This window comes from Danio aesculapii, chromosome 23, assembly GCF_903798145.1.
Source record: "Danio aesculapii chromosome 23, fDanAes4.1, whole genome shotgun sequence".
Taxonomy (NCBI): domain Eukaryota; kingdom Metazoa; phylum Chordata; class Actinopteri; order Cypriniformes; family Danionidae; genus Danio; species Danio aesculapii.
Genome location: NC_079457.1, coordinates 15,867,010 through 15,892,780, shown reverse-complemented (window position 1 = coordinate 15,892,780; position 25,771 = coordinate 15,867,010). Strand labels below are relative to the sequence as shown.

General features: G+C 37.1%; 1 protein-coding gene across 1 annotated transcript in view; it reads right to left on the bottom strand.

Annotated features, from left to right (window-relative positions):
- Positions 1-1,706: 1,706 nt before the first annotated feature.
- Positions 1,707-25,771, bottom strand: part of ankrd52a (ankyrin repeat domain 52a) — a 38,686-nt gene continuing 14,621 nt past the window's right edge. The window contains exons 15-28 of the mRNA XM_056449788.1: positions 25,651-25,713; positions 25,110-25,221; positions 24,955-25,026; positions 21,600-21,801; positions 21,423-21,510; positions 18,906-19,023; positions 18,605-18,824; positions 17,631-17,718; positions 15,919-16,005; positions 15,653-15,798; positions 13,910-13,992; positions 13,730-13,812; positions 13,545-13,636; positions 1,707-10,600 (exon numbers count right to left, since the gene is read on the bottom strand). Coding sequence (XP_056305763.1) covers positions 10,350-10,600; positions 13,545-13,636; positions 13,730-13,812; positions 13,910-13,992; positions 15,653-15,798; positions 15,919-16,005; positions 17,631-17,718; positions 18,605-18,824; positions 18,906-19,023; positions 21,423-21,510; positions 21,600-21,801; positions 24,955-25,026; positions 25,110-25,221; positions 25,651-25,713 — 1,705 coding nt within the window. The 3' untranslated portion in view covers positions 1,707-10,349. The remainder of the gene's footprint in view (positions 10,601-13,544; positions 13,637-13,729; positions 13,813-13,909; positions 13,993-15,652; positions 15,799-15,918; positions 16,006-17,630; positions 17,719-18,604; positions 18,825-18,905; positions 19,024-21,422; positions 21,511-21,599; positions 21,802-24,954; positions 25,027-25,109; positions 25,222-25,650; positions 25,714-25,771) is intronic.

The following is a 25,771-nucleotide window of genomic DNA, read 5'->3' as shown; positions in this document are numbered from 1 at the left end:
TATATACATTTATTAAAGTTAAGGGACTAAGCCGAAAAGAAAATGAGTGAATGAATAAAGTCACATCTCAAGCTTATAGCAGTCGAATCGGTAAAATTGGTCGAATCTTGTGTGCTGTTGGGATGTTTTCATCCACTCTGGGGTGATTTTGTGTCTTAATTTGGCCATAACTTTTGCTGTTTAAGCTAGCAGAATGATTTTTTTTTAGGGACAAATCTTACCTTGACACATATTTTGAGAAAATGCTTTGAAAAAAAAACCCCAAAACAACAACCCCTCATAGATACACTCTGGGCAAATTTACTTTTGTTATGTTCTGAATGAAAACATCCACTAAATTAAACCGCTTTTAAAATACATCAGATAAATATATATATTTTTAATTTGTTTCGCATAAATCTGTTAATCAACCTCAGTCCTGATCAAAACTACTAAATTGCTAAGAAAATTACAGGATTTGAACCAAATTCATAAAGGATGTCACTGATTTGGTGAACAAAACACAAAATGACTCATTTATAATATAAAAAGTAATTGTGCACTGGATTTCAAGTTTTTTTTTTAATTGAAGTCTTGGACATGTGAAACAACATTGCCTTTGATGCATTGTTTCTGATTGATTTTCATCTTTTCCCCCTACTTTTTATATTGAAAATATGTCATTTTGTGTTTTTGTGTTTTTTTCTTTACCAAATCAGTGACATTTATAATTTATGGCAACTAAAGAGTTCAAATCCTGTAATTTTTCTAAACAATTTAGTAGTTTTGTTCGAGACTGAGGTTGATTAACAGATTTAACAGATTAACAGACTTGTGGTTCCATCCCTAAGAGGGAAGAAATCACTTTCCCGAACTCTCGCATTCAATCTGCCCAGTTGGTGGAATGAACTCCCTAACTACATCAGAACGGCAGAGTCACTTGCTGTCTTCAAGAAACAACTAAAAACTCAACTATTTAGTTTCCACTTTCCTTCCTAATCTTAACTGCCTCTCTGGCTATACCACTAACTGTACTCTCTCAAAAAAACAAAAAACAAAAAAAAAAATTACTAATGCTTTGCTTCTTAGACTTTACACACCTGAAACCTGCCTATAGCACTTATTCACTGTTGCTCTTATAGTTGTGTAAACTGCTTCCTTGTCCTCATTTGTCTGCTAAATGACTAAATGTAAATTTAAATTTATGAAAAAAATAATAATAATAATATTTGATGCATTTTTAGTGGATGGTTTCATCCCGAACATAACAAAAGGGTAGGAAATTTGAACAGTGCACAAGTGTTAAATTTAAAGTTTAAAGAATTGAAATGAAAGAATAATCCTTAAATAGTCTTAGTTTCATCAAGTAAATCTTGTTTTTTATATGCATGACAAATATTTTAGTACATCATTACATTCTTCTGAAAATACTGAACAGCATCTTCCAATTCACATCCAATGTAATGCTCTGTTAGATTAGATACTCATGACAAGAAATGTTTGTTACATTAACTTAATTTAGAAAGTTAATCAGATTTCAACCTTATTATTTTAAGTTATTCATGTTTGTTTGTAGTCATCTGAAGCGGATGAAAAACGGCCATTTAATGATTACATGACACAACCAGTTTTTAGTTTACATTTAGTACAAGGTGCCATTATGTTTGGTAGCGCTCAGAGAAAGCCAAAAAGACACACAACAACAACAACAACAACAACAACTAGTATATGTAGCAATAGCATTTTATTTCAACATTACCAATTCTAAGCCACGATACTGAATGACAAGACCTACTGGCTGCAGCAGTTCATGAACCTGACTAACAAAAACATATGGGATTTTTATTTAGTTTTTGTAGCTTTTTTTTTGTCTTTAAAGTCAGAGAGACCAATTCGTTTTTAATAAGCTCAAATTAAAAATGATTATGTTCTTCCTTACTTAAATACACGTACAGAGTTTCACATCTGTTAGTAACAAGTAACCATTCACAAGCTCATACTATGAATTAACAAGGCAAAGTGCTTTCAGGATTGCATTGTCACATAAGGAAATGAATGGCTTGAGGTCTTTTCGTGGGGTTGAAAGGGTGAGGGTTCTCCTTCCTCGGGTCTAGGAGGGGGAGAGGTCACGGGGGGACCGTCCTGACTGATTCAGGCAGAATCCACCGAATTCGCCCCCCAGGTCCAAAATGGATATGTACAGAGGTACAAAGTTGGCAGGGTGGTGGATAGCTAACGCACATTAGCCAGTGGCCGGCGTAGTGTATTCGGAAGGGCGTAAGGCTAGGGAACTCAACAGACCCCATATATACACACGTTTTAGTACAGAATGAAGGTGCATAAACTCAAAACCAAACCGACCCCCTTTCAAACCCCCACCACCAGTAGAAAATTGAGTTGTTGCTTCAGTACCAAAGTCATACAACCATCCACGCACTCTACTGAACTCGACCAGATGCACGTACATACCATGAAGAGCTGTAAACTTGAGTTCAGAGCGCTCACAGTGAACATTTAGAAGTGAACGTGAAAGAGACAAAGGGAAAAGGAGAGTACAAATGTAAATGCCAGCTAGTATAGGCTGATATTTTGTCCCTGTTTTGTCAACAACAACAAAAAAAAAAAAGACCAAAAGAAGCGATAGAGGCAAGACACATATGACATCATTTGAAATCTAATTGGAGAAAGTTGGAGAAATGGAAAACAACGCGCGCACACACACACACAAAATATCATAATACAGTCTGGCTTCACATTCCAGTGGTAGTCTGTTGTGTATACACTCACAAATATCATGTTACACACAGACCGACACACAGTCAAGTATGCTAACTGCTGTCTTATATCACCGATTGTTGGTTATAAGTTATATATATATATATTTATCTGTTCCATATACATATAGATTTCCATTTGTCAACAACTGGTGGAGATTTCAATGCATCAAGCTGTAACAGAGGTAGGATAATGCTACTTAAAATGCCTCACGTTTTTCGCTAATTCTAAACCATTGTGTGGGGTATGGGACAGGCTAAAAAAAAGCGGCGTTTCTAGCGCAAGCAAGTGCTGATCTTATTGGTTGATGTATGGGATCGGTGTGATGTGGTAGACCCTGCAATGGTCCCAGGCTTCTGCTGGTGATGGTATATCTCCTACACTTCAACTTAAAGACAGGATAAGAATATTTGCAGATATGTCGATGAGGTATACAGGGTTGATATGACCCCTGCTTGTCGCAATCAGACGCATAACACACACACACTGGGTGCTGTCCTACACGATTGTGGCCATTTCCATCGTCGAAACGAGCAACGCTGGAGTAAATAGTGCAGATTTGTGGCTTTTTTTTTTTCTTTTTTTTTTTAAACAAACCAGGGTCACATTTCCTTCATCGTGATGAGTCAAATACTTGGCATGCTTGGAAGCAGTGACCGTAACCCTGTTTTATCAGAAACTAATGCAACCGTTTGGTTCTGCGTTTCGCCAATGGAAACAGTCACCGTGTAGTATTTATTTATTCATTTCTTTTTTTGTAACAGCAATCTTTTGGAAAGTCTTAAAGACGGTGGGTCCTAGTGAAACTGGATTCAAACGAAGAACACAGGAAGTCTGTTCGATTAAAGCCAGTCGCTTCGAAATGGCCAAATCCTGCACGCATCCAATTCACATTCAGTTTGACTGAAATAAGGCTCTCTCAGCACTGAAATCTCTTTATGTTGGTTTCAGTTACAAGAAGAGGGTGTTAACCTAAGGTGCCACAGATTACATAGCCAGGCCAAAAGCAGCCAGAGCCAACAAATCTTTAGAAATATACAATTGTCTCTTGATACTTGTATTGCTTGTTCTTGAGTGAAAATCAAGTGGCCATCTCAAACAGAGACAAACATTGGTCCTACGTTGTGAATTACTTTATTCGGTGTGCTCCCTGTGATATCAAATATGAAATCATTGATTGCTTGAGGCCAAAATCATGGACCTTAAAAGATTACGATGACTTCTGGTATTGGCTGCCAACTTTTGTACAATGAAATTCTAAAGGAATGTTTCATTATGTTTTACAAAAGACATTAAACAACGATTACTGGGATCTGGATGACGAATAATTCCAAAAAAAGAAATTGGAAACGATCTTTGGTACCGCATAACATATGGCCCAAAGTTCAAATGCTGTGTGGGGAGAAATAAAACCCTGCATATATATTTAACTGACGACATTCAAGATACCGTTTCCAAATCATCTACTCTCGCATCTCTAATCTGAAAATCACTTGAAATCTATGCGATTGCTTTTGGTATCAAATCAATTGATTCGAGGTAAATGAACGGCCCCCCCCCCACACACATATACACAAATGCTTAACATGCCACAAAAGCAGACACGGACTTTAAAGTGGCGCTGAAGAAGGTACACAGAAAACGGCACTCTCTGACCTATCGAACAAACAGAAATGCCATCTTTCCAGTGAGCAAAGTATCGATAAGGCTTTGACACCTATCACAGTTTCCACCAAGTCCATTGTACATTCTACAAGAAAGTGCCACTTATGGAGGCAAAGCAGGAAGGAGTTCAAATTTGTACAATCCAAAAAGAAAGTGAAATTACATACCCTGCTTAAAAAAAACAAACAAAAAACAAAAAAATGATGACAACAATGACAGAAAAAAAAAGATGGATGACATAAGAGGGCATTTTCCTCCATTAAGGATACTATGGCGCACAAAAAAAAAAGTTTATTGCACTTCAGTCCATTTCAGGTGGATACTTTGACGTCAATACAACATACAGAAAAGGAGTCATGCCAACATTCTACAAGACACTGGGTTACAACTAATCTCCAATGCATTACCACACGAAAACGACACGGCACACGTCTACTTCACTAAAGAGTTCACACTTTGTAAAAACTAAACACGTTTTTATTCCATACAGGTCACTAGCTAGAACCGATCAAATGTTTTTTTTTTTTTGAAGGTTATGTTATTTATCAGCGGTGTTGCGACAAATTTTAAATCGCGGCTCAAAACGACAAACCACGTAGATGGTGGCTATTTCGGAAAACGTACAACAGTTGTTCATTCATAAGGCTCACTAAAGGTGTTAATGGAAGACCATACCCTGTGGCATGTACTTGATAACAAAAGGCACAATCCCACATATACTCATCACAAAGTGTAGTACTTTAAAGAGATGATGAAGAGATGCTTACAGACTCCAAAGAAATAGCAGCATGCCACGCAAAGCAGTCATGTTTTCTCTCAACCCAAGCCAACAAGCAAGTAAGGTCGGTGTTAAGATTTACAGATGAACTTCTGAAGGTCCGTGATCGATCGGTCGGTCAATGGGCCATCTCTGATGGCACTATGCAACTCCGTGAGATAAAAAGAAAGAAAACTCCTGCATAGCTTTTACAATTTTTTTTTTTTAAATATGAAAATGTATTTTAAAGGGATCCCTATGTGCCCTGTCAGATCAGCCATTCAGTCAGGCTCCGGTGGTCTTCTAACTAGCCTTATGAAAACAAGCTGCTGGCGAGAACAACAAAAAGCAGCTTTTTTTTTTCTTTGTGATTAGATCATTCGCTTACAGATTTACAATTTGAACTATTAGCGCTTACCAAGTGAAAACATGAAGTAACACTAAGCCAAGGTGAAGGACATCATCTAAGTTCAAGAGCACCCCTTTGAAAATGCTGACGTTTTCCATTTTAAGGCCTCGAACGTGACCTTGGGATTCCAGTTGCATGGTGCATGCGGAACTAAAAGCCCCCCAAATGTCATGTACCAGTATATGGAGCACGATAGATTTTAAGGACAGCTAGTTGATGAGGTAAGACTGCCACGTCTAGGCAATTCAAACCACACGTTTTGAAGAATTACATACAGCACATCTTGTGCTCTTACCTTGTTAGAAAGATTTGCATTAACATCACATACATTATTACTCACTAAATGTTTCAATCAATAGACAGAAAAATGGGGATAAAATATACCGTCTATAAAAGAATTCATCATTGGATGATTATATTTACTTTTTTTTCCTCCAATGTATTTCCAAATCTTATCAAGTGTTTCAAAACTGATTTTAAATTATTTAAGTAATGATCAGTTTGGACACTTCATTTAAAACTTCTAAATCCAACATTATCTAGCTATTTTCCCTCAAAGATTTTCTTTTGTTATTGTACTGTCAAATTTGATCCTCTCCAAATATTTGACACACACGTATTAAACAAAAAGACACTCAATTTTATCTATGCTCTAGTGCAAAAACGTCTAAATTCCATGAAAAATGATTATTTTGAGGCCGGAAGCCATAATGGTACATCTTTCAGCAAAACAACCTATAGAACAGTGTGCTTCTTTTGAATCTCACCCAAATGAGATCCCAGGTTAACGACAAAATCTCTCAAGTGCTGCGACTGCTGAACTATACCGTTTCCTCTTAAGGCAAAAAGTTGGGAGATAGGTTAAATGAAACGGGTGTTTTGAGTATTGCCTTAAATGGATGTGTCTTCAAGTAGTAGGGACGCCGAGGTCCGCTGAGGTAAATCAGACATTCTATCAGCCATTAATACCTTTGCGAAAAGAAAACAAAATTATATATCAATACAAAAATGCAAGGATGGACATACAATAAGGACACTGAATTAGCTACAATTAATCTGCTTTCCAACAAAATGGTTACAATTATTAGACGACTCTAGTTTCCAACTGCCTGCAAGTAACTGCAACCATTATAGCTTGGTCAACAGGCAATGAAAGCTGGCCCTTCATAGCAAAGTTGCGTAAAAAACAAAACAAAAACAAGAGCTCTTTAAAACTGCACAATTTGTTGATCCAGAATAAAAGGAGAAAAGCTAGGTAAACGCATCATTTTGGTTCAAATTTGCCCTTCGTTTTTATTAATGAAATTAAGGCGTTTCATAATTCCACTGTGTAGAAATAAACCACAAATTATCAATGGTATGATCGAGTACAATGGAATATTCATAAAATATTAGATTAGAAAGAGCCGTTGACAAGATGATTCAATCCGGCTTTTTAATTGATGAGGGCAAATGCTAAATCACAGCTTAGCCATGAAAGCTTTCACTTCAACAGATGGAGATGAACTCCACCAAGGGCTAACCAGCCCTTCATTATAGCTTAGTTATGAATAAACTGGCAATTTGAGACAGTCTGATTGTGAACGTACTGGCATTATACAATAATCAGCACACCAAATGAGGATCTCCAAAAATATATGTAATGGGCACGATAGCTTATGTTAGCTTGCAATTTTTGTCTTTTTTTATTTTTTGGTAATGGTCTTGACGCACACTCAAAAACTGAACCCAAGGAATCACTCACTCACATTTTACAAACGTATCAAAATGAGAAAGGAAAATGAAGTTATGGCACTAAATGATTTATTTTCGGGAGGAAACTCCCCTTATCAGTTATTTTCTACCCTAAAAAAGAAGTCTTGCCACTTTGTGACCAGTTCCCTTATTGTTCACACACAGAACACCAAAGTCTATTAAAAGTTCTAAAAGGGTTCAGTTCCAAAGTTGTCAAGTGAATTATTTAATTGCTATCTACTGCATACAAGATTTTTACCAACATCGAAACAAGCTGCTACCATCACGGCGTACATTCGACGACGAAACAATTTTAGTGCAATGCCAATAAGACGATTAGAAATTTGAGGAATTAAAACAAGTACGTTTTAGTTTGTTTTGGCTGGATAAGAATTATCGCTAATAAATAGAAAAAAAGAGCTCCAAAATACAATCGAAAGCAGCAGTTTTCTTGCACCAAATGAAATGTACTAAATCACAGGCTCAATGGGCACTTGTTTTCCGACTCAACTACATGTGGTATGACTGGCTAGACTAAAATTGATAAATAACCATTTTTTTGTACTACAACTACAAGCAGTATAACTGACAGTGCAAATAACTTCAAGCTCATCATCAACTTGCACTTCATTATCGTACCCTGTGCTGTCTACACACACGCGTTACCTCTCCTACACCAAACCGCAGCAAAAGTCATTGTACTTGATGAGGTAAATAAGCTTGAACTAAACTCCCACATCTTGCCCATTTCTCAGGCAAAAACACTGCGGTATAATTCCACTAATCTAATTTGCAGACATGCATGTTTGTACTCTTGCAAGTAGAGGTCAGATATTAGCCCATTTACAGCTTGTGACAGATGCAAAAGCGCATTTTTTTATTTTGTTTTATTCATTTTTTTTTTGTTCCTTAACAAGCAAGTGCTTTAAATCAGGCCTGCGTGGAGCGGAGAAACTCGTTTAAGCAGCCAAAACTTGTCATTATCATGACGAAGAGGTCATAAATCAGTATAAATACGCTCTCCACACAGCCTTTAAACATCTAACGTTACCATTTTGTTTGTCTACGCAACTTCATTCACCAATAAAACATCAGGTAATGTTACAATACTTCGAAGCTACTCTACATCACTAAGCGCCTGATATAATGTAATGAAAAATAACTGAGAACCACACATTTCATGCCTGAATATGCATCAGTTTGTAGATGTCTTGAATTTAAGGGGGTATAGATTTATACAGCTGTCTAATTCGGGGGGAAAATGTAATTTTAAAAAATTATTGGCAAAATTAAAAGCCCTTTCAACTGATTGTCTCATTACTGACTGAGCATATATTGCCTGTTTGTTGTGTACAAACAAAAAAAAGGGATGTTTCAAACACTCACTCACATGTTCTTATTTTGTGTTTAGGTGCAAAAACCTAATGGAAGCACAATCTTAACTTTAATTAATCTACCTTTGGCAATAAGGAAGCATTTTGTAAAGAGCAAGGGTGAATATTATTATTTTTTGGATATCTATTAGTTCCTAATAAATGGTATTTAGAAATCGTTCAACTTTGGTCATACGCATGACTGCTCCCCAACAACATAAACAAACATAAAAAAACACCCGATCAGCTTCAACACTTCAAGTCAACCTATACACTCCCCCAGAGTCTAAAACAACCCAAGTGGGTTCTGATATAAGAATCACATGTTCATCAGAAATTAGTTCATAACGGATTATAGTGAAATACTCAACCCAAGTTTCTCTGGTCAAAGCACCATTTTGATGACTCAGAGGGAGCGCATATTGTGTTGTTGAACTGATCGGATCCTAGATAGACAAAACTAAATTCAGTAGGCACCGTGAAAGCAACTCCACGCTAAATATTAGAAACTTCAACTAACAAAGCAGGAGATTTAAATGAAGATATACGATGATCCAAAAAAAATAAAAAATTCAAAAATAAATTAAAGCGAAAGTCCTAAGGAGCAAGTACTGTGTATGACGATTGCATCTGTGATGACGTTTGTGCTTTCTATACTTCCTTAGTGTAATATCATCATAATGTTTTAAAACACCCCCAAATAATGACACTTATACTCCTCTTTCTTCTGCCCACCTACAAACAGTGATCAGGACTACCTAATACCTTCATTGTAAACCTAATTTCAATTTAACCACCTCAAAGCCCATCCGAACGCGATCCCTTTTCTCTCTAACAGTAAACAAACATTATATATAATCAGACCTCTCGAATCCAGGAGGTCATTGGTCTTTTGGCTTAAGGTAGTATGGTTTCCCTTCTGTCAAAAAGATTCTGTTAGGTTGTTTGTTTAGTTTTTTTTCCTGATCTGTGCTAAATCAGATTGCACCTCACATAAAAACCTCGAAACGCATGAATCAAGTATGGGATGAAAAACTTGGACTGCTGCGCAAAAGTGGATGTCACACATACACAAACGCGCGCACACATTCGTACACACTTTCACTCAACCACACACACAAACAAGACCACTATCAAATACATGGTCCCGCAAATTCATGCAAATCTAGTGTAACCCGTTTAAATTGTTCCTCAGGGCAGGCTGTAAATTCCTATGCAAGGCCACAGCGTCACGCAAATAGGAGGCATGATATGAAAACCCATCTATTATCACTGTTACCATGAAGACACACAGCTGCATAACTCTAACATGAGTCCATTCAAGCGAAATGGAGAAAGAAAGAAAAGGACTGACTCGCCAGTGATGGATACTGGTTCGAATAGATGGCTTAGATTCAGATTTTTAGACTTATTAGACTTGTATTGAATGGACAGTATCTAAGATGAGGGGGTGGAACGGGAAAGTAGGGGAAAATAAATACAAAATAAATAGCTAAACTCGTCCTCTCATGTTCGCTCTCTATGGAGACGTTAAGAAAAGCTTCGATACTGGCACAGGAGGGATGTGTGGCTGTAATTGCATATAGGTTTATCTAGGTGTGTAGAGAGGACCAAACCAAGCGACCACGCGATTTTTTTTTTAGCGAGTAAGAACGCCTCACTCGGTCAAGCAGCCATCCAAGCCGATGGTAGCACCATGGCGATCTTTGCCGTAACCATGGCGAAGGCCTCCATTGGGCAGAGGGGGGCAGGCGGCGGTGATGCCACAGTGCTTGAGCAGGTTGAGGCTGGGCGAAGAGGGCGAGGATGAAGAGGCTGTGGAGGAGGAAGGCTTCATGGTTGACAGAATGAGAGCTAGGCAGTCAGCAACAGCTTTATTGGATGCACAGGCCAGGGCTGGCGTATGACCTGCAACATTAGAGGAAAACAAAACAAAGAGATAGGATTTGTGAAGCAGGTATTATCAATTGGGGCTTTTGCACCAGGTAGTTATAAGAACTCTGTTATAGGAACTATCCACCAGGGCAATGTTCTCCCAAACCATATTCTTTGTTGCATGCTCACAATCATTAAAGGGGTGGTCCACTACGATATCATATTTGAAACTTTAGCTGATGTGTAATGTAGCTGTGTGAACATAAACAACATCTCTGAATGTAATATGCTCAAAGTTCAATGCAAAGGGAGACTCACAGAGTTAGCTTAGCAAAACCTACAGTGAACGAAGTTTGGGGACTACAAAAAAATACATCCGGGATAGTGCGATCACAATAGGTTCAGGTTACATGCATTCACCACGCGCACACACCCTGCGCAGCGAAGAGGCATGGCCAGAGGCGCTGTAATGTTATAGCAGAGAAAGCTAAAATGCTGTCCAAACGCTGCTATTTCCACAGAGCTTATTCTGTTTCTGTATTTGGGCTTCCAAAGGACACGACACAAAGAGAGAAGTGTTAACAGTTTAATTTGAATTATGTTCCAGAGAATTATAAAAAATTTATAGCTAGCATTTGACAAAGGAGAACTTCCAGAATCTCTCCCAGTTCAGTGCTGGATTCGGTTAAAACTCCTCAAACTGACAAAGCAGTGGATTGTGAGCCACAACCTGAAAGTATTTTTATTTGTTAAAAAAATTATTACAGGCACAGTTTCTAGCGTTAACGGTATGTTGTAGCAAGGACGTAAACAAAGATGCAAACAATGGAAAAAGCTGTTTGGCACTGTTAATTATTTAGCTACAGATTCATATTTATAAGGCAAAGTGCTGTAAACACCCAAAATCTTCAGCAGCGTGTTCAGTCTCTCTCCAAGCGTCCGCTTTCAGTGTCTCTGCACAAACTGATTCGGCTAACAGCTACTGTTTACACAGCGCAAGAAGTGTGCTTGTAGGGGCGTGATGTGGTGATTTACAGCACATTATGTTAGCTGACCAATCAGAGCCTCTTGAGGACGGACCTTTCAGAGGAACTAGGAAATATGACAGTCGTTTTCATGTTAGCTGAGTAGCTATATATAATCAAAGGTATATGGAAAAAAAACTGTGTGGTTTTCTACAAATGAAGCATGAGCACACATTGCTTTGCATCTTATAAATACAACCAAGCCTTAAAAATACACACTAGAGGGGTGTGGACCACCCTTTTAAAAACTCCAAATTACTGCAGTAAACTGGAGGATGAGGGAAGCTGTATTGTCATTTTGCGTTGTGTGATAGAGAATGAAAGCTTTTTCTTTTAGTGTTCTGCATATACTTTTAATTTTTTGAGGGGAACTAAAATACTTGTTTACTAAAATAGAATTGTTAAAGCAGAGCAGTAGTTGGAAAAGCAAACCAGCAAAAAAAGACTTATGCCTATAGTGTGCTGTATACAAAACATTTTTTACTAAAAATAGTGTTCTTTCATTGAAATGTGGAATTTGTTTGACATTTAATAGACCTCTATAAATGTTCATGTATTTGGTCAATTATGTATTTTTTATCTTAATATATACAGTTTCTGAACATATAGGATACATGCAAGAAATTATTTTAAATTATTATTATTCATTAATTTTCTTTTCAGCTTAGTCCCTTTATGAAGCGGCAACTTATCCACCATATGTTTTACGCAGCGGATGCCCTTCCACCCGCAACCCATCACTGGGAAACACCCATAAACTATGGACAATTTAGCTTAACAAATTCACCTATAGCGCATGTCTTTGGACTTTTGCGGTAAACCCGAGCACCCAGAGGAAACCAACGCCAACATGAGCATAACATGCAACTCCACACAGAAATGCCAACTGACCCAGCTGAGACTCGAACCAGCGACCTTCTTGCTGCGAGGCAACATCGTTACCCAATGCGCTACTGTGCAGGCCATTATTATAAATTCCTAATTATAAATTATTTGTTTGACATTATCATCTGGGTTTCCCGGTACTGGGTTGCGGCTGGAAGGGCATCCACTGTGTAAAACATTTGCCAGAATAGTTGGTGGTTCTTTCCGCTGTGGCGACCCCTGATAAATAAGGGACTAAGCTAAAGGAAAACGAAATTAATTTAAAACGAATCTAGTTAAATCATAACATGTAAACTGGTGAGGGTGATGCAAGTAAGATTAAGGTTAGTTCACCTAAAATTATAATTCTGTTAACTTTTCATCCTCTTCTTAAATCGGAATTTAAATTAAGATATTTTAGATCAAATTCAAGTCCCTCAACCTGCATAGGTAGCAACAGTCTCAGGATGTCCAGAAAAGGAACAGTCAAAACATTTCATGTGACTTCAGTGATTCAACTGTAAGCATTTGAAGCTAACAAACTGTAAACACAACTCGGCTTTATCTTGTCTACCGCGCCAGATTGGGTGTTGACTACAGGCATTATGACATACTGCTATTAGAATCAGCAGCGCAACACACAACACACACCCTGATCTGATAAGGAAGATATTGGCAAACTGATTTGATTACAGTTGAACCACTGAAGTCACATGAAATGTTTTGTCAAAGTATTTGGGTCCTTTACTAAACCTCATATTCTACTACTGTCTATGGAGGATGAGAGAGCTCCTGGATTTCATCTAAATTTGTGTTCCAAGGATAAACAAAGATCTCAGGACATTGGAACAACATGAGGATAAGAAATTAACAGAATTTTTATTTTTGGGTGAACTAACACTAATTACATATCCCAAAAAATAAAAAAAATAAAAAATAAATAAATAAATAAAAATAAATCACAAAATTAGTTTGTTTTAGCCCTGGATATTAGTCCCTGTTGTCATTACTACCATAAACAACGGACACAAACTTTATCTATAAATTAATTAGCAATTTTTTAGGCAAAGCAGAAAAGCCTGTCCTACCTTCTTCATCCACTGCCAGCACGGTGGCACCACGATTCAGCAAAGCCTGAACCACAGTGGCCAAACCATTCCTGGCGGCAATGTGAAGGGGCCTGAAATACAGGAACAATTAAAGTTACAATGCTTTCAAAAGGTTTGTCCACAGAAGCTAATAGTTGTATTAGCAAACTGAGACAGAAACTCACATCTGAAGCATACTGTTGGTTGCATTAATGAGGATAGGGTTGTGGATCTCCTTCAAGATCAGCATGGCACACATTTCATGAGCCTTCAAATGAAAACAGAGTTAGCAATATGGACAACGTCTGGGAAATAGAATCAAGAGACAGTGAGATTTGAGTTTAAATAAAGTGCTGTGTTTGTACCTTGCTGCAGGCCAGGTGCAGGGCAGTGTTCTTATTCACATCCAGGAGGGACAGATCAGCTTTGGCTCTGTGCAGCAGCAGGGCTATAAAAATGGAAACACCACAAAAACCTAGTATTAAACTGTTAAGGATTCAGATATTTACAATGTCTAATTGTTTCTTTGTTTGTTCATTTGTTTATTTATTGCCACACCAGCAACTGGCTATTTCATGGCAAGATTAATAAAGGTATAAAACATATTTCATAATAACAACAACTTCATAAAACAACAGACGATACATAAAAAACCAAACAATTTTACATTGAAATATAAAATACTTATGTGATTTCTCAATCTGAGATATGATAAATAACTCAACAGTCAACTTTATCAATTTAAATGAGTGTAGTTAACTCAAAATTGACTGAAAGTTAATTGAGTTCAAAACTCTTTTCAAATGAGTACAGTGTTGAAGGTAATGAGTTAATTCAATATCTCATTACTTCAACTTAAATGGAGTAAGTTCACAGTACTCATATAGATTAGCTTAACTCAAATGGTTTGTAGAAATCGGTTTCCTCAAATGGTTTGAGTTGCCTTAACTTATTGGATTTTACAGTACTCAGTTGGTTTCATTTATTGGGTTTTACGGTGCTCAAATTGCTTCTTTTAATCAAATGGATTAAGTTCATTAGGATTAGTTTTTGAACTTAAATGATTGGTTGCAATCGGTTTCCTCAAATGGTTTGAGTTACCTTAAATATTTAGGTTTTACAGTGTACCCCCTAGGGCTGTGCGATTAATCGAAATTGAATCGCAATCGTGATTTGAAATGTTACGTTTAGCTATATTAGCTAAATATATGCATTACGTAATTTTCCCCACCCAGAGCAAATGTGTGATTGCCGTCTTACTAGCCATTTGAGTGTGCTCACTTTCGTTCTGCCCAATCACAATTGCGCAACCAAACTATGCGGAACACCCACAATAAAACAGGAAAGTGCAGGGAAAGTGAGATAATGGCATCTGCTGCTTCAGAAGCATTAATAGACTATTATAAAAAAAAAACAGCATGTCAGTAATATTGAAATATTTTGGTTTCAAAGTCAGACACCGAACAAAAACTGCTCATTTGTAAAAGCTGTCGCTGAATTTATGCTACAGCACGAGGAAATACAACAACCAGCACCTAAAAAGCCCAACAAGCAGCTATATGAGGAGTGTCTTGCTAAAAAGTTAACTGAAAGCATTGCCAGTGACACTAAATCTAATAGCAAGCAACAGCAAAGTACAGTTTCAGAGCCGTTTTCAGCTGTTACACTATATAAAAAAAACCCATCACAAAGGCACCAGGAGATAATTAAAGTAGTGTTTAATTTCTGAATGTTTATAAACAAATTTGAATAAAAGTTGGAGTTTAATATCTTTTTAGTTCTTTTTTTGACTAACAATCACTGCATTTTAGCAGTAAGAAGCAACGATACAGAATATTGAGCTGAAGCTTGACTACAAAATTAAATCACAAACTAAATCAAAATCGCAATATCTGTTGGAAAAAAAATATTAATAAAAAAATGAAGACTGCCAAATTAAGACTTAAAGTCACCCACAGTGGATGAAAACATCCCCAACAGCACACAAGGGTTAACTAACATCGTTTAAACCAACATCCATTAAAGTGCTTTCAGTACAGACATCTAATAGTCTGCTGTTGAGATCTGAGAGATTCAGTCTTTTTCATGGCACATGATGCAACTCTTACCCACGGCACCACTTTGGCCATAGTCGGCAGCCACCATCAGTGCAGAACGGCCTGAGTGGTCCACGGCATCGATGTCTGCTCCTTGCCGCAGAACCAGCTGCAGCCCAGCCACGTCCTCCGCAACTGCGGCCGCGTGAAGTGGGGTCCTAGAGGAAAGATGTTTATGCACTTTCATAGGAGATTATTTAACGAATGCTTTTCAATGTGTAAACATGTGACAGCAGCTACTACACAGCAACTGTATTACAATAAAAGCTTGAACCAACCTTCCTTTGGCATCCCTGATGTTTACCAGCGAATTACAAACACTGGATTCCAACAGCAGCTCTGCAGAACCACTATGGCCATTAATGCTGCAATGGGATGACAAGACAGTTATTATGAAACACATGGTTTAAGTTTAACCTTAATGCTCAGTGCATATCATAACTTCATAGGTTTACTACACAAAAGACAATATTTGTGACTGACAAAATAAATATAACAACAAAACTCAAAAGTATATTTCTACAAAAATATTTTCCTAGCACATTTTCCTTGGTTTTTAATTGTGTTAAAGTCTCACTATTTATTTTGAACAAAAATACGATGAGAACAGAATTATTCTATGTTCACATCAGACGCGGCACGTGTGCATAAATAGACAGGTGAACATGTCATGGTATCCGCTACATTCATTCTTCTATGGCGGGGTGCCACACTAAAATTCATCCTGCCATGGTCACATTACAGCTTCTTATTCAAAACATTGTCCTTTTTTTTAAATAGCGGGTTATAATCGCACCAAAACTTATTAAAAAGTAAGTGAATTTTAACCGCACAAACTTTTCCTTAACTATAGTAGTGTTGCGCGTTATTTGTTTAACCTTCTAAGGTGACATGCTGACTGACTGACTGACACACACACGACGTAGCTTTCAGTTAGGATGAACACAGTTTCCATAATTATACTTTATAGATAAAGGTCTATGGTTCTGCCTACAACAAACAAAGACTTTATCTTGCTGGAGTTTACAGGCGTTTCACTTTACTTCAGGACTCATCAAGCCGTTCTGTAGGTCTATTGGAGACACTCATAAATATTCCTAGCGAATCAAGTAAATGTTGGAGACATTCTCGTTACATAAACGCACTAAATCACACTTCAGTAGCGTTTATTTGAGAATGCAAAAGAAAATCTGCACTTGAGCAGCGTATATTTGAAGTGGCACGCAAGAAGTTTTGTGCACGAACAGAGGAAATCTGCGTGCAAGCAAAGAGATTTGCATGGTCGTATTACATATATGCGATCTCGACTTGTAAGACTGCGCTCACAACAATTGTTTTTGAATTAACACCATAAGTAGTTGGTAGATCTGTGTAAAAAGCCTGCTGCCACAGCTGGAAAAAATCCTAGAGGAAACAATGCATTTTGAGTTCACTCGCTTCATTTGAGCGTCAAATTCACTTCACAATAGATGCAGATTCGCATCAAGCGACTGTTATCCCAGCGACTGTAGCTTCGTTGCTAAATGACTTTCAGAGGTGCACTCAGCTTTGCGAGTTCAACAACTCCTCCAGAAACTGTACCTGGATGATGGAAGCTTTCAGTGGTTGCTCAGACTGAGCCCAGGCCATTTTGATGAGCTGTTGTCTAGTGTCGGCAATAGGATTTCGCCCCGGGACACCAACAACAGGCACTATTTCATAAGCACACCCGAATGAGCGCAAGCTCCTGATTGGTTAACGCGGTTCGAATGTCTGCTGAAGTTCAGATTTTCCAACTCGAGCAATTTGCATGATTCGTTAAACGTGAAATGCGCAAAATGCTCAACTTGCGTAGCGTCATTCGCAAGAATCATGTCGCAGGATGTCTAGCTATTCGCGTCTTTGCATTGTATTAACATGTAAATCACTCATGCTTGACAATTTCTCATCTTGTTCAAAACAAAGAAACTCTAATTTGAAGTAAAAAAAACTACAACTCTTGAATACTCACAGAGCACAGTGCAGTGGGGTGAAGGGGTTTCCCTCCTGGATACTACATGGTTTAAGTTCAAGTAAAACTTCCAAACAGTCTTCATGACCTGTTTCACAAAACATTGCGAATCAATAAAGGTCTCATCAGACTTTAAGAAATTACACAAGGCTAAGCACTAAGGATTTTTGTCTAATTGCCCAGTCAAAACATTTAAAAAAAAAAAAAAACATTGTTATTGTAATGAAGATAATTAAACCATATTGGTAAATAAAGTTATAAATAGAGTTTTGTTAAAACTTTTATTGAAATGGATTGTTGGTGATTGGATGGATGTTAGCCCGATTGGGTAGCTTTACATAAACAGAGGAAAATTAAGGTCTGTTAAAAATCACTTAAGACCTACAACACAATATTTCAGTGAATTCAAGACCTAAAATTTTAGTTTTTGAAATTTAAAGACATTTTAAGACCCCGCAGATACCCTGTAACAAAATAAAGTAGGGCTGAACAATATCGTTTGAGCGTCGATATCGCAATGTGTGTATCTGCAATAGTCACATTGCAGTTTATTATTATTTATTAAAGATTTTAAAAAGATAAGATAATTTTATGATAAAAACAAAGATATTATTAAATACATTTATATTTTTAAATATTTATATATAATCAATGATTACAACGTCATTTTACATTTGATTGTTAAATTTCTCTACTTGAATACTGTTAGACTCCCTGAAAACTCTAAAGCCTTATTTATTGATTTTGCATGTAATTTATTCAGATCTTATAAATATATAAAAAAAGACTTCCCCTCAGTCGATCTAAATGAATGCAATCTTTCAAAATAGAGTTATTAAAATAATCTGGTGAAGTGTTATTTATATCGCAATGAATGTTGTGGTAAAACAAAATATCGCAATGTCAGATTTTTCTAATATCGTGCAATCCAATTATGAAGGTGCTACTGAGGCTGAAAGGGTGGAGAGTGGTACCGTGATAGGCTGCCCAGTGAGCGGGTGTGTAGCCGTGGCGGTCAGTGAGTGGGTCTTGGGGTTGGGAGTGATCAGCAGCAGAAAGAAGGTTGGAGAGGATGTCGGCATGACCGCAAGAGGCAGCCAGATGGAGCGCGCTTCGCCCCTGGAAATCTCTGCTAAGGACTGAGACGTTGTGGGACAGCAGGGCGGTTAAACAGTCCTCTCGACCCATCACCGCCTGCTGAGACGCAGCTGGTTAGTGACACTTCACATGACGAGACCAAAAATGCTCAAATGACCGACAGTTTCAGGGTCTCACCCCTCTGTGTAAGGCTGTTCTTCCTCTCCTGTCTTTCATGTCAGGACAAGCTCCTCTCTCCAGCAGCAGATGCACACAGTCAGTGTGTCCCCCCAGCACCGCCAGCATTAGTGGAGTTCTGACAGGAGAAAAGGGGAAATGGATAAACAATAAGCTAAAAATGCATTTTTTCACAGTTTAAAAGGCTTTTGGGATTTAAAAAAAAAAAATGGAGAATTCTAGTTAAAAAAAAAATAAATAAAAAAATTGTTTAATCATAATGGTTTGCACTGTCAATGACTTTTGACACTTGCTAATTGTCATGCAATAAACTAACAAAATTTTACTTGTTTTTTCTGCAAACACATGTAAAAATATTCAGTAAAGTATATAAATAGTATTTAACTACATGATTTACAAATCTCGATTTAAATATCTATTTCGAAAGTAGATTTTTGGAACAAAGACAACCCAAATGTAGTATGATTTCATTTATTTCTAATCATTATTATTTTAATGATATTATGGGGGAAAATAATTGCTAAAATAGTTGCTAAGTGAGCCAATAAAATCCTCATATCATACAAACATCCTTTTTGTTTAGTCTGTACTTCTCAACATCAAAAGCCAGCCGGTGCATCAATACACAGTCTTTGTTTTTGTTTACTTCACAAAGTTCTAAGAGCTGATGTGCATTTTTAGATTTTTTTCAGACACATCAAGATAAGTGCAGAAAGGTCACTCTGACACATTCAGACACTTTACAGGGCTCGCAAAATTCAGTAGTTCAGCATCCCAGGGCTATTGTATTTTGAGTCGGGCTACTAACATCCATCTACACGCTGCCCAGTGGGCCAGTGGGAGGAAAATTATATTTCAATGCCTTTTACATTCTCTCACAAAGTGGATAATTATGGATGTGCTGTGCTGCTGATATGGCAGCAATAAATCCACTTGTTGATAAAGGAGAAAAGCCACAATATTATCAACTAAACCTCAAATAAAGCAGTGTTTCCGTCAGTTTAATCGCTTGTTCTGTACTGAAATGCGCGATATTGAAGCACACAAAAACCCGTCACTCACTCAGAGATCGTGCTGACATAAGTTTCACATACAGAAATAGCCCGAGATAAGTTTTAAATGTAATGCGTCTCCATGAAAAGTACTTGCAGAACAGACGCACGTGCTTAAGAAAGATAGAATACACGTTATAAGTTAATAAGGATAAGTTAATGTTATCTGTCTACTTTTCACGGATATTCAACAGGATCAGTAAACAATTGACAGACAGCTTGTAAAAAGAAATGTTTATTTTTTTTGACATGCACTTAAAGGAATAGTTATGGGGCAGTTACCCAAAAATGAAAATAAACCCACTATTTACTCCTTTCCCTTGTTTCAAACCTGTTTGAGTTCTTATTCTTTCTGTTAAACACAGGTAAAGATAGTTTGAAGAAAATGTTTTATGTTTAAAAAAGAAAGAAACACTGAAACGAGTAAACTACTCTGTAACATATTTAAATGTCTTTATAGATGCAAAAATTAACCAGAAACAATGTTCACTTTTTTTTTGGTTGATTTAAAAAAAAAAATTACACAAAAACTTTAAAAAGTTAAATTTTTGGTTAATTCAAAAATGAATATATAACCCATAACAAATGCAATTATATCTTTTTTCTTTAGTAATTTTATGTTTTTTTTTTATGTATTTTCTGTTTGGGCTACTTAAGTTTATATTCAGGCTACCAAAACTGAAGGGCCATCCCAAAGGACTACCAGGAATTTAGAAATTTTGCGAGCCCTGCTTTAATTTGCTGTTGAACTCCATATAAATGTTGTTGTCCTCCTTTTTTGCACAGGCCTAAGGTAATGGTGCCAACTGATGATCAGTAAAACAGTAAAAATTACAAATTTGACCTCTTTCCAACAGGGAAAACCACCAACAATCAAAAATGCATGATTATATAGTGTCATGGTTTGCAATCAAAATATGTGGTTATAATGGAAGTCAATAGGGCAAAAACAGTCACCAACAGTAAATTATGGAGAAAAAATAAATCTTCTGCTGCACAAAAACTAACAACGCATCAAAGGCAATGTTGTTACTAATCATTCACACGTCCAAGACTGTAGATCCAGTCCACAATTACCTTTTATATTATATATTTTTATATCATATATTTTATATTGTCATTTTATGTATTTTTCACCAAATCAGTGACATCACTTATGAATTTGGCAATTAAAGAGTTAAATTCCTGTAATTTGTAAAAACATTTATTAGTTTTGATCAGGACTGAGGTAGAATAACAGATTTATGCAGAAAAAATTATATATACATCTGATGCCTTTTTTACAGAAGTTTAATTCAGTGGATGTTTTCATCCCTAATATAACTAAATGGTAGTATAGTACATTTAAACAGTGCACATTGGTTAAAACGGAATTGCATGTATTAATAAAATGTTACTTGCATGTGAACAAACAAAACATTAGAAATAAAACCACACTGTAAATGAGCCATAAGCTGATACGTACTGCCCCTCCGCATCTGTAACATTAACCAGGTCGGCTCCCCCTTCACTACACAACAGCAACCGCAGACATTCAGAGTGGCCGTTGGCAGCTGTCAACAAAAAGCACAGCGATCCGTCAAAAACTCCATATACAAAGACACACCTCACAAGCCCAATCACACATACACACTCAGTGTACCTGCAACATGAAGAGGGCCCCATTTGCTGCGGTGCTCTGCAAGGAGGCAGGAAGCTGATTGGCTGAGCAGGAGCTCAACGCAGCGGCTGTGTCCTCTTTGGGAAGCCAAATACAGCACAGAGCGGCCCACCGGGTCACACACATCCACACACACTCCAGACTCTATTAACACCGTCACACACTCCCAGTGACCCGACTCCACCTGACAGAAAAAAAAGAGCATTACAGTGATTATTAGCTGCTCTAAACTCCTGCTGATTTATGCTGTGAATAAGATGCTGAAGAGTCACATTAATCAAACCTTTTCTCTCAATGATGTGTTTGTATTTTTGGATGTGGCGGTCTGTGATTTTGACAGATTGCACTGAGGGTTGGCCCACAGTGGTTTTGTTTTTAGTAATATTCTTACCGTACGTTCACATCGAAAGCGGCGAGAGCGTCAAAGTAGCCGGAAGTCATTCATTTTCAATGAGAGCCAGCGGCAATAAGCGGCGAGGAGCAGCGCGGCGTGTCTTCACCGGTGTGAGTGTCGAAGAGAGTTGAAATCATGTCAACAGTATGGTAAAGAGCTATGACGTGGTTCAGCGGCAAGCAATCAGAATGAAGAAGTCCACCGCTTGAGAGAAGTTCAGAGAACACAAACCTGTGAACTTTGGTTCCAACCAAGGGTTTGATTATTGCGGTCCCCAGTTTTTTAATTATTTACAATGTTTTCTTACAGGAACATGCATTAAATAAGTTACTGATGTGCTTTAGTGTTGTAACGTTATATATTTATCTTTAAAAAAGCAGGAATCTCATGCGACAGTACAAAACAGTGTTGCTGCTTCAGAATATTTCAGACATATGGACACATATTGGATAATTAAGAGGAGCAAAGCCACACCACATGCAACTTGATCTACCATTGTTAAATCAATTTAAGAAGTGCGCAACATTTTCATGCTAGAAAGCAGGTTTTATGTAGGAATGTAACTGATATGCTGCAACGGCCCCTTTAAATACGAGATCAATGTAGTGAATTTTGACGCTCTCGCCGCCGGAGCTAAAGGCAGACAGCGTTGTCGCCAGAGCGGCCTGAGCGACCTTGGATGCTCTCACCGCTTTTGGTGTGTACGCACAGTTATACTGATTACAAAAATAGTCGAGTCGGATAATGTTCAATAATGCAAAACTAAACCTAAAGCCACTGTCAAGGGCTACACAGTAAACCTGAAAAGACATAACCTTTCTGAATAGTTCGCTTTTACCAAAAGTGACATGCCAGCTCTGCTTCAGTCTCAGGCTAGGACACTTTTGAATTGCATGTGTATATGAGCAATATCACACGAGTAGCAGTGCGATGCGGCTGTATATCGGCACTGGTGGCGGGCGTGCGTTGTTGGAGGTGCATCTTAGTGACGATATACAGCCGTTTATACAACAGGTCGACAGCATAATCATGTATATAAAAAAGAAAATCAAACACAGAGTCTCTCAAAACCCTTTTGTAAGAGGAACTACTTTCTTCCGCCATTCCTTCGCATCTGCAGCTGACATCAGAACAGCAGAAACCATTACTAATTCACTAACATAACTTTAGAGCTAGTAATTGAATGATTCTCTAGCATAATGTCTAAGGTGATGACAAAACAGGTGATTTTTGCTGACATTTTAAGATTATAAGGCTGAACGGCATGAAATGCCATCAGTCTACAGAGATTTCCCAGTATTGCTCTGTTGCAATCAGGAGATCACAATATTACTATGGTATAAATACAGCAAGCACTACCACATACAAAAGAGAGAGAGAGAGAGATTGACTTAGAAAGTCATTTACCAGTTTAATACTGATTTGACCAGCTGTAGTTTGAAATTACGTCGTTTTCTCTTAGGGCTTATTATGCTGTCTCTGTCGCCATCTTGTGGCTTAACCTCGTCAACCGTCTTTGCTCAAAGACAGGCTAATGGCCACTGACGCGCTGTCTCTAAAAAATTATAAATATTTTAAAAGGCACTATCCTTACAAATAAACTGCATAGTTGCAATCTAAACAACTACATTCTCAGTTAAAAAAGGCTCAAAACTACATTGTGTTGTCCAACAGCAGCAGTATTTGTCAAACTGCAGTGTCCTCTGCTTGTCGCTGTATGTGGGCGGAGTAATACACAAGGGTGAAGAGGCTGGACGAGTGTTGTTTATTTGCAGAATATCGAACCGCGATCAGTCATTCAGATTCAAGAACTAGACAGAACTATTGTACAAACATTAATATATACATGATGAAAAAGTTAGTAGTTAGGCTTAAACTGCTTCTCAATAAAGAATATTATTCCAGCCCATGTCTAAAAGGGAACAATTTATTTTTTCATCAAACACAGCCTCAATTATTGACTCTTACAGAGAGCAACTATAAAGGGTAACTAAATTAAGAAGTTATTATATTTTCAGTTATTATTATTTGATCAGTCTGCAATGCTATAAATTAAACATTTTGTATGCATCTATGTCTACAATCTAAAACAGAAGCAGGTCATACAGATACAAGACAGTCATCATTCAAACTTGCACTTTTTTGGTCTCAGTCTCTGTGAAATTTATAATTGTTGATGCGGCTATTTCTTTGGTTTTTGAATTATGCATTTATGATGCTCTGTTTTTCAAGCTGCTGCTATTTTGACATGAATTTACACTCTTGAAAAGATTTAATGGGCCAAAGACATTTACGCATTCTAATTTAAATGAATGCAATTTAAATCTTTTTCATAACAGTAAAATAATTAACAAGCATGGTTTATAAGCTAGGAAAACTGACTGAAATGACCATCTCTGAAGTGTTTTGTTCAGATTTTAATCTTACTGTATTTCGCAATATCGTTTTGCTCATATCTGAAAGTTAAAGCACAGATGTTGTGTTTTTAGCTCTCTCTGCTAGTACTTTATGAGCTGTCGAAGATGAAGAGTGACACTCTTCTCTTCATAAATGAATGCATAATCGATTCTATGCTGCAAAATATGCTTCTCTTACTTGCATTTGTCTTCTTTTATGGAAAAACTTAATTTTGGCATATTATTTCTTAAAACAAGACAATATTTTTGCATGTCTAGAAAATGCTTCTTGATTTAGGATTGTTTTGATATTTAGACTAGAAACAAGACTCAAAAAAAATCTAAGAAAAGTCTTTTTTGCAGCATATAGAGTACTCCTCCTGTAAGCACGTAAATAATAATGAAAATGTAAATGACAACAAACTTTATAAACTGTCCTATCACTTTAAAACAAACCATAAAATAGATTAAAGTAACAATAGATGGATCATTTTTACAATCAGCTCCAAGTAACGACAATGAGAAAATCAAGATGTTCTGGACATACCGCCAAGTGTAGTGGGCTGATGGACCCATTGCTCTCTTTGTCTCCTAGTGTGTTGAAGCACATCTCCAAAAGCTGCAGAATCAAGAGCAAAATGTGATGAGTGCATCAAGTGCTTTGTGATAACTATTTATTTATATATTTTTAAATAATCTCACCAGCTCCAGGTTTTGCTTGTTTCCGTGGGCCGCAGCATAATGCACAGCACTGTACCCTTTAGTGTTGCACAAACATGGATCAGCACCATTGTCCAACAAATGCTCCACACACCTACAAATATTCAAACACAAAGATTCAAAGCATGAAATAACCTATAATAACAACAATAATAAAGTTGTTCTTATGCTAACAAAGGCTATGCTTAACAAAAACAGGAAATACTTTACAATTCTTTAATGAACAGAAAGAACAAAATACCTTTCATTTGAAACTGGAAGTGTTCATATGCAAAATTAAATTAAACTTTTCTGAATACAAGTATTTACAGTATTGAAAAAAGATGTTACTGATCCCAAAAATTGTGTATAAGAGTTGTAATGTTAATGTAAATGACATCATCAAAATTCTGTCATCATTTACTCTCCATAATATCATTTCAAACCCATAAGTCCATCTAAAAATATTCTAATTTGTGTTTTACAGAAGACAAACTAAATTTTAAGCGTGTCTGGAAACAATTTGGTGGTGTTGTGGACTTACAGAAAGGATTCCTTCTCCCCATCCTCTTGGTTCTGATGAGTGCTGGCATGGGGTCTGTCCGTTCTGAGAAACACATCAGAGATCAGTAATGCTGATGCGCCATTATATTTAATAGATGCAA